At 40.7% G+C, this 8,096-nt stretch overlaps 1 protein-coding gene across 1 annotated transcript; it reads right to left on the bottom strand.

Annotated features, from left to right (window-relative positions):
- Nucleotides 1–5,390: 5,390 nt before the first annotated feature.
- cep20 (centrosomal protein 20) lies at nucleotides 5,391–8,096 on the bottom strand. Its single transcript, XM_061230642.1, has 5 exons — nucleotides 7,985–8,096; nucleotides 7,112–7,309; nucleotides 6,796–6,880; nucleotides 6,254–6,390; nucleotides 5,391–5,780 (listed from the first exon to the last, which is right to left on the bottom strand). Exons 1-5 carry the CDS (start codon nucleotides 8,010–8,012, stop codon nucleotides 5,710–5,712), a joined length of 519 nt encoding a protein of 172 aa, XP_061086626.1. The 5' UTR covers nucleotides 8,013–8,096; the 3' UTR covers nucleotides 5,391–5,709.

The raw sequence follows: 8,096 nt of genomic DNA, 5'->3' as shown, positions 1-8,096 counted from the left end.
TTCTGTCATTGTTCACAAGAGTATTTAAACAGCGGCCCCGCTTGAGGGAGGGGCGGCACGCGCAGTTCCTCCTCTCCTTGCTCCCATCCTCGAGCATCTGAAAACACTACACCACTTAGCATACATGCAAACTGTCAGCTGTATATTGCCAGATATACATTAGGAATATGTTTGTGCGGACGCGCATTATGAAGCTATGCCAATTTCTAGAAAATGCTAATAATGGCTTGAGTAAAGTAGTGTTTTGAAGGAATGCTTTTACAATAGCACATGAACGCAAATGATCACGCAAATGATCACTACACTTGAAACATTTTAAGTATTATGCAATCATGTATGCGAAATGAACCTTAGACATATGTACATGGTAGTTCTGCTTTTTTATTTATTTATTTATTTATTTATTTTAAAATTCTAAACCATTTCCTCTAATCGCCACAGTCGTAGTTTCCTGTGCGATGTCCAGAAGGCAGTGTCACAGACTTGACGCATTAATGCCATTTGTTGCTACTGTGTAGTTATATAGCCTATAAATAAAAAATAAAAAACATTTGAAGAATTAATATTTTACAAAATTGTCATTTTAAGATCAAGCCTGTGTGCACTTCAAGGCAAATTGGTGCATGATTATAAATTGTGTTGAACCAATGAAACTATCATATGGAAGCCATTTTATTTTTGCATGTGGGCTATTCATTTGGATTGTGATATATAGATGAAACTTGAACATAACCATGTGCAATTGACTTTTTTACTAGGCATGTTTTTCTGTTTCTGTTTTGAGTCATTTTAAGCATTGAATTGCATTACAAGCTTTCAACACCACAATACACAATATACATTTTATACACACGGTGACACAGTACTACCTAGGTTGTGCCTCTGTAACTAGCCAACTTTTTCACCATTATTGTTCCAAAAAGAAACTGATTAGATTTACTTAAAGATCCATTACAAGTGGCCTATTGAACTCTGAGTTTCAGTTAACATGGCGTGATAAGATGATAAAATGATAAGAAAAGCAGTGAACAAGTAAGCTCTGATACATGAGTATTGGCCTATGGGGATATATAATAGGTAATAACTAGACTCTTTAAATGTTAACCTAAATAGTTCATAGGGCTAGCAGAGTGGTCTTTAGAGCGGGACATCCTACATATTTACTCCATAATCATTTTCTATCATGTCAACAGCATGTACTTTGTACACAGTAAAATGATCAGTGTTAAATCGACTCAAATTAAGTACAGTTAGTACCATGCTGATACTGAGCATTTCACTGTGTAAATGAAGGTGTAAGAATGAGCATAAGCAATGTGGCTGGAGAACAGATGTGGCAGCCAGTGTGTGTTTACCATTATTTAGTGAGATTGGCTCTAGGTGTGAATCCTGTTGCCAGACACAAGCCCAAAAAGGATAGCCAGTTTTAATCAAAGGTGGAATCCCTGCAGATGTAAGCAGGGCAGTTCCTCCAACTTGTACACAACTTGGAAAAACAAGTCTCACCCATCTGCCTGTCCCCTATCATCTCAAACTCAGAACAGCCCACCTTCCTCTCCGATACAACTTCCTATATAAGGACAACCTCCTATTTTGTCCAGTAAATCATGATCTGGACACCTGGCTTCTCCAGGGCCCAAGATAGATAGGTATGTGTGCAGGAGTGATGCTGAGCGCTGACAGAGACGGAGGACACCAGGGTTTGGACGGGGGCAGCGGTCTCTGGTCATCATCAAACCGGGGAATAGTATGAGGCGAGGAAGCGGAGAGCCGGGGGATCTGGGAAACGGGCAGCGAGCGACACATGCGGCCGCACAGGATCGGCGTGCCATATATGGACAGTGGCGTCCGCGAGGAATCTCTGCAACATTCTCCGTTTGAAAGTGGAGTGAAAGCGGCACGGATCGCTGACTAAATATGGTGCAACGGCCATGCCATTGCGAAGACAAACAGCGCGGCACGCATGGAGACCGTTTTAACTTATTTACTCGCTAACATCTCCCTCTATGTTCATTCTCTTCTGTCTGCGCCTTTTATCAAGAATTGACCGTTCTTTTAATGTTTTATCTCAGGCATGTAAGTCCAGCTAATTAAGTAATACATTTCCCAGACCGCAGACTTCTGAGGAATGCTAAAGATCTCGAAGAATGATGTGAACTGTAATCTGACACTCTTGTTTAGATTCTCATACTCTTAATTTTAGCCAAAAAGTATGGTATTGATTGCAATCTTAGGATGCAAGCAAAAAAGGAATGAATTTGTATGTGAATTTTGTATCTGTATGTTATTGCTCACTGTTAATGCACCGGAACAAATTGAGATTGGACGAGGAACTGGCACCAGGATATTGGACATTTTGCAGGATGCAAGCTGACGCACATTGCACAAGGGAGCCACGGGATGGAAAAACTTCAGGGGATCAAGTGCACAAGCTCTTCATTCCTTCCTGAAAACAACCTGTCAGCCGAAGCCCAGCCAAAACACACGGGTCCTTTCTTCAGTTCGAAATACCCCTGTGAAATGTAACAACCCCTGATGACAAGGAATAGAGAAGCCATTGTGAGGAAAAGCCTGTCCAATGAGGGATGAGAGGAGATAGAGAGGTCTCTCCATTTGGAACACCTCTCAACAAAGTGGATTTTCACATCGGGACAGTGAATGAGTATTTAGCTACTAAGAGGGTCAGTACAGGTGACTCCTGATCATGGAATTGCAAATAAAAATGAAAAAGTACAATTAAACCGTATGATAAAAAGATTGCTGCATTTTTTGTATTTCTACCAATTCATGTGCAGAGGGTTTTTTTTAATGTAAAAGTGAAAGATGATTTTGGAAAGTCATGTACTGTATATACTGTACATACAATGATCTCAAAAGAGATGGCACTCTGTGTTTTTTTATTTTAATTAATTGCTCAAAGAAAATGTTTGGAAGTAAATTATACCCTTCGCTATTCAACCAAATAAAGACGACACCAGTCTGTTCCAAATCACTTGAAGAAAAGATCTTTGTGCCCCAACTTGAATGCAGTTTAATCCTGACTTAAGATCAGAACAAAATACACTTCTCCCTGGATCATATGCATTTAAGTAAAACAAGTGGATTGTGGCAAATTTATTCACTGCATTTGGATAACTGTTTTACACACGCACAACTCATATTGGTTACATAAATAACCTACAGTAAGCTTCTTTCAGATGAATTATTCACTTGTGATCATGGAGCTGTGTTCTCTGTGTGAATCACAGAGGATGTCCTGACATACAGTAGTTACCCCGGCCCCAAGAGGTGACAGAAAGTACCAATAAGATCTCAGAGGCACTGGAAGGCCACGTAACTGCACTCCCAAGTTCATTATCAATCTTGTATGTGAAAACAGTCAGGCCTGAAAAGCACTGGACTTAATACAGCACTGGAATATAGACTGCTTAGATACAGCTCTTCAGGTTCTTATAATTCTAGTATCCCTGGAATTAAACCCCCTAAACAAAAAACATCCACAAATCCCTCGGTCATTTTGCTCATTTATTCCAAATCTATTTTAGTTATGATCACAAACACTGACGAAACACTACTGCTGAAAAGCCTTTGCTATGAAGTATGCACAGTGCAATGAGAGAAAGTTTGATAATGCCCATGAACAGTAGATAAGAGTGTTCGTTTCCCATTTATGGTGTGTGAGGAAATGACATGGGGAAAAGCTGGCCACAGCAGATGCTTGTGTGACCTGCACTGGGTCCTGGCCAAAGGCACTGCCTCCACTCTCCTACATACTTCTATGGCTGAACAGGGTGGGTGGGCACATTTCACTTTGCATGGCAGTCTGATGAAATAACAGTATCCAGCTCCATTTCAACAATATTCAGGATACTAAAGAAATCTTTTTGTCAATTTCCTTCTTGTTTTTTTTTTTATTTGTTTACTGAATGGGTGGACATTACAAAATTCCTCTGAAAGCACAGCCATATATGGCTGAAATATGAACTGTGTGTCCTCCCAGGTGACGCATCAGGCTACAGCACTGCTCTCCAGTGCAGCGGCGTCCCCCATGGCCCAGAGTTGGATCCCAACCGTGCATTGACTGGCTGGGATTCCCATGTGGGACTCAGCCAGCTGGAGTTCAGTTTCCCCTGTATCCTCACCGAAGACTCCTCTGATCCATCAGGTGCCTGAAATCTGCCTGTGCCAACCTTCCACAATCATCCAATGCCATGACTGCTAGGCTCAGCCACTGAGCTACAGAGTGAAAAGGGGCAGCTGGCTGAATACACTTTGTCAGACATCTGCTTGTCTGTACTACACTGAATTAAAATAGTGTCTAAATATTGTTGAGTGTTCCACAAGGTAAAAATAGATATAATGGATGATACAAAAAAAATAGCATTTTTTAATTCAGTTCATCACTACTACTGATAGAAAATGTAGATATGACACAAATGTGTACATTGGAATTCTGTCGTTTGTCTTCAGGATAGATTAACCGAACCGATTATAGCCTTGCTCTTTCAAGGAAATGTATGGGAAATGTTTCTACAGCATAGCGTGTCCCCCTATGTGTTACAAATCATGACAGATAGAGATCTGGGCTATACCCAAGTCCTTTTTTTTTTCCCAGAAGCAACCATCATAGCTCAAAATTCTCCTTATACAGCCAGTGTCCATATCTGCAGGCATCTGGCTGGTGGGAATTTATAGGAGGGAGTAGGGAAGGTTAAATTACATGCCTTGTAAAATAAAGCCCTGCATCACATGAAGCATCTTATCTGAAATAAGTTGGATGTATGCAACATTTCAGAGCTTTCTTTGGTATCGTATATTGCTGACGTACTATGAACACCATAACTGGCAGAGAATATCTGTACAAATGGTTTACTCTTACATGATTGCGATTCATGTCCAACTAACTTCTAAGTATGGTGTGCCACAGTTATAAAGATAGATGTAAAATGTATCCATTTATCTCAGCAGTCACATATAAGGCACTGTACCTACTTCTGAACAGAAGTCTGGGTTTGGCACTTTTGTACTCTGATACATCACCCTTGTACTAAACATGAATATATCATTATGAAAAAGAAAGCTAAACAAATGAATGAACTAACCCTTCAAAAGGACTGAAATTCTTCCAGGAGTTATTTTGTAAAGCTGTGAAATGGTGTTCCACACTCTTAAGATATTCCAGTATAGTGAACTAAGCTGAACTTGTACAAACTCATGCGTCCTAACAAAAACAAGTGCAAGGTACAAACAAAACAAAACCAGATCACATAAACATAACATTTAATGTTATTAAACAAAACATTTCCTGTAAAAAAATGTTTGAATGCATGTTCTTCAAAACCAGTCTCAGCAATTTTGTGATGTTATGGGATTAACAGACAAAACTCAAGTCTCATTAACAGAATATATTTATTTGAGGAAACACTTTTAAAAGTAGATTAAAAAAACACAAACATTTTGAACATATGTGATTTAAAGAACAACCTAACGCATTACATAATATGCAGCAACGTCACAAACCTATGTACACAACATACAGTACATTTTAAATGAGCACTGATTGCTTGACCTTTCTGTCCTTACTGTAGTGAAACGGGACATAAAAGAACCAAAAGGCACATGGTTCAGCTGACTGAGGAACTGAAAGTGAGATTCAACAGTAGCCTGATCCGCTTTTGGCAACATGAAAATTGCAATGGGAAGCAATGGTCACCTGTATCCACCCTGCAGGAAAACAGCCTCTGTGCTTGTATTCCCAACTGGAACTTGTTCTGCCATACCTGAAGGCAGAGAAATCATTGCAATTACAGTTTCAAACGGACTCACTCCCAGTGAGTCATGTTGCATTACATTACATTAATGGCATTTGGCAGACACTCTTAACCAGAGTGATGTACAGTTGATAAGACTAAGCAGGAGACAATCCTCCCCTGGAGCAACACTGGGCTAAGGGCCTTGCTCAAGGGCCCAACGGCTCTGCGTAACTTATTGTGGCTACACCGGGGATCGAACCATCAACCTTGTGGGTCCCAGTCATGTCCCTTAACCACTACACTACAGGCTTAAACAGGGTGGCTGCTTAAACAGGGTGGACAAGCAAAGAGCCACATTGAAACGTGTGCAGTGTTTTTATTGTAAACTGGCTCACACCCATCAGCGAGAGAGAAAGGTAATTGAAAGTGAGGTCAGGTCTGAGGTGGGACCGGCACCATGGCTGTGGGACGCAGTGTCTGCAGCTGCACGGTAGCCTCACCCGCTCTGCTGGCTTCACCTGCTGGACACGCTGTACTGTCCCTGGGGGCTGGTGCAGCTGAGCTCCGCAGGAACCGCTTAGCTCCTTTCTCACCACCACTGCTCAGGAAGTGAGACAGCAACCCGTATAACAGGGGGCTAGAGGAACAGAAGCAAACCACACAGAGAGTCCATACACTGTAATACAATGAAAACAGGAGCCACAGACAAAGACTTACCGAGAGAATGCCATAAACATTTTAACTTGAAAAAGGTGAAGAGACGTTCTCTAATTATGTAACTTCAGTGTTGCTGGTATGCATATAATGATATAATGATCTGTTGAACTCTTACCATTACAACACCCTGATGAAGGCATATTGCCCACACGTTGGTGATTTGGAAAAAAAAAAAAATTGCATGGAGAAGGGTTTTCAGTTTTTCATATTTGATTATGGGGCTGTTAATCAGCAACTTTGTTCGGGTGTGCATTCTTACTATTTTTCCAATGCAGCTGGCTGAGGACATAACTACAGGACAGCAGACTATACAGCATTCACTTACACAGATCTGCAACTGGGGTCTTCCACCACATTCAGCTCATTCGTCATGAACTGCCGATCCAGAGGTACCTCGGGCTGACCGGACTCTGCATCATATACAAACTGCTCTTAACCAAGGTGGTTACCTTTTTATAGACAAGTTAAAACAGGCCCGCAAAAGCTGTCAGAACTGTTCAGGATCGCACCATGTCATGATGATATAATAACCATAATATCTTGCTATCATTACATAGGCCTGTCATCATCATCATCATCATCAAGATTCATATAGTGCTAGGATGGACCCAATATACGTTACCCAGTTAATGTTAACTTACCTGAAATCAAAACGGAAGCGGTATATCGGTATTTGTTGAATTCCAAATACTCGCGGATCAGCTCATTTATGAGAAGATTCTCGTGTGACAGAGCAGGTCGAGTCTCAGTCTGGTCGTCAAGAGCGTTGAAAACCTCTGCTCGAATCCGTGCTTTCAATTGCCCCAAGACACCCCGAGCTTCAAGAGTTTCTTTCAGTGCTAAATTGAGAATATTATTTCGCAGTTCACAATTATGTCACTACTACGTGGCAGCAGTGTATTCTATACAAAATTATACTCTGATATAATCGACATAACGTTATAGCCAGAGACAGGTTGGCTGACACAAAAAATAGCAACCGTTAGCCAATAGTTGGGTAGATAACGTTAGTCAGTTAGCTTTGTGTGAGCTTTATAAGCACGGAACGATTCCCTAGCAAACAGTCAAATGTTGGATTAGCAAACAATCTGGGATCACAAGTGACAGGTACAGTGTTACCACGGCTAATCTAACTCTTTCTATAGCTCTGACGTGTGCTAGCAGTACAAGAGCAATTTACCTAGCACGTCACTAGCTAACATCATACATTAGATGACTAGCTAAGTTTGCTAACGTTAAATCAAATAGCTAACTCATATGGAGGGAAAACAGAGTGGGACACATTCAATAAAATACGCAAAAATGCTAGTCAATGTTAGCTAGCGATTTGTAAACTCTCAACGGACGCAACTTTCCATGGCTTTCAATTCGGACAGAAATGTTAACAAGTCTAGTTGAAGTTATAGGTAACATTAGCTGACTGGTAAATTTCCTTATATGGAATGAAGCAAATAATTATGGAGCTAACTTGCAAACTTGAATTCGTATTTGCACTTATAACAATTTTAACTTACCAGCTTTCAGTTCGGTGATGGTCGCCATCGTAACAGTTGCAACAAATTGGAAGTTCAAAGGTTAACCACCCTGCTCAGACGCATGCGTAAAGGAATTTTAACTAACGAGATT

This window comes from Conger conger, chromosome 2, assembly GCF_963514075.1.
Source record: "Conger conger chromosome 2, fConCon1.1, whole genome shotgun sequence".
Lineage (NCBI taxonomy): Eukaryota > Metazoa > Chordata > Actinopteri > Anguilliformes > Congridae > Conger > Conger conger.
This window is presented reverse-complemented; position numbering and strand designations above follow the sequence as displayed.

Coding starts and splice junctions, on each gene's coding strand:
- cep20 (XM_061230642.1), bottom strand. CDS start 8,012: ATGGCGACCATCACCGAACTGAAAGCTG. Junction 6,881..7,111: donor CGCTTCCGTTTTGATTTCAG/GTAAGTTAACAT, acceptor TATATGATGCAG/AGTCCGGTCAGCCCGAGGTA. Junction 5,781..6,253: donor AGGTGAAGCCAGCAGAGCGG/GTGAGGCTACCG, acceptor CTCTGCCTTCAG/GTATGGCAGAACAAGTTCCA.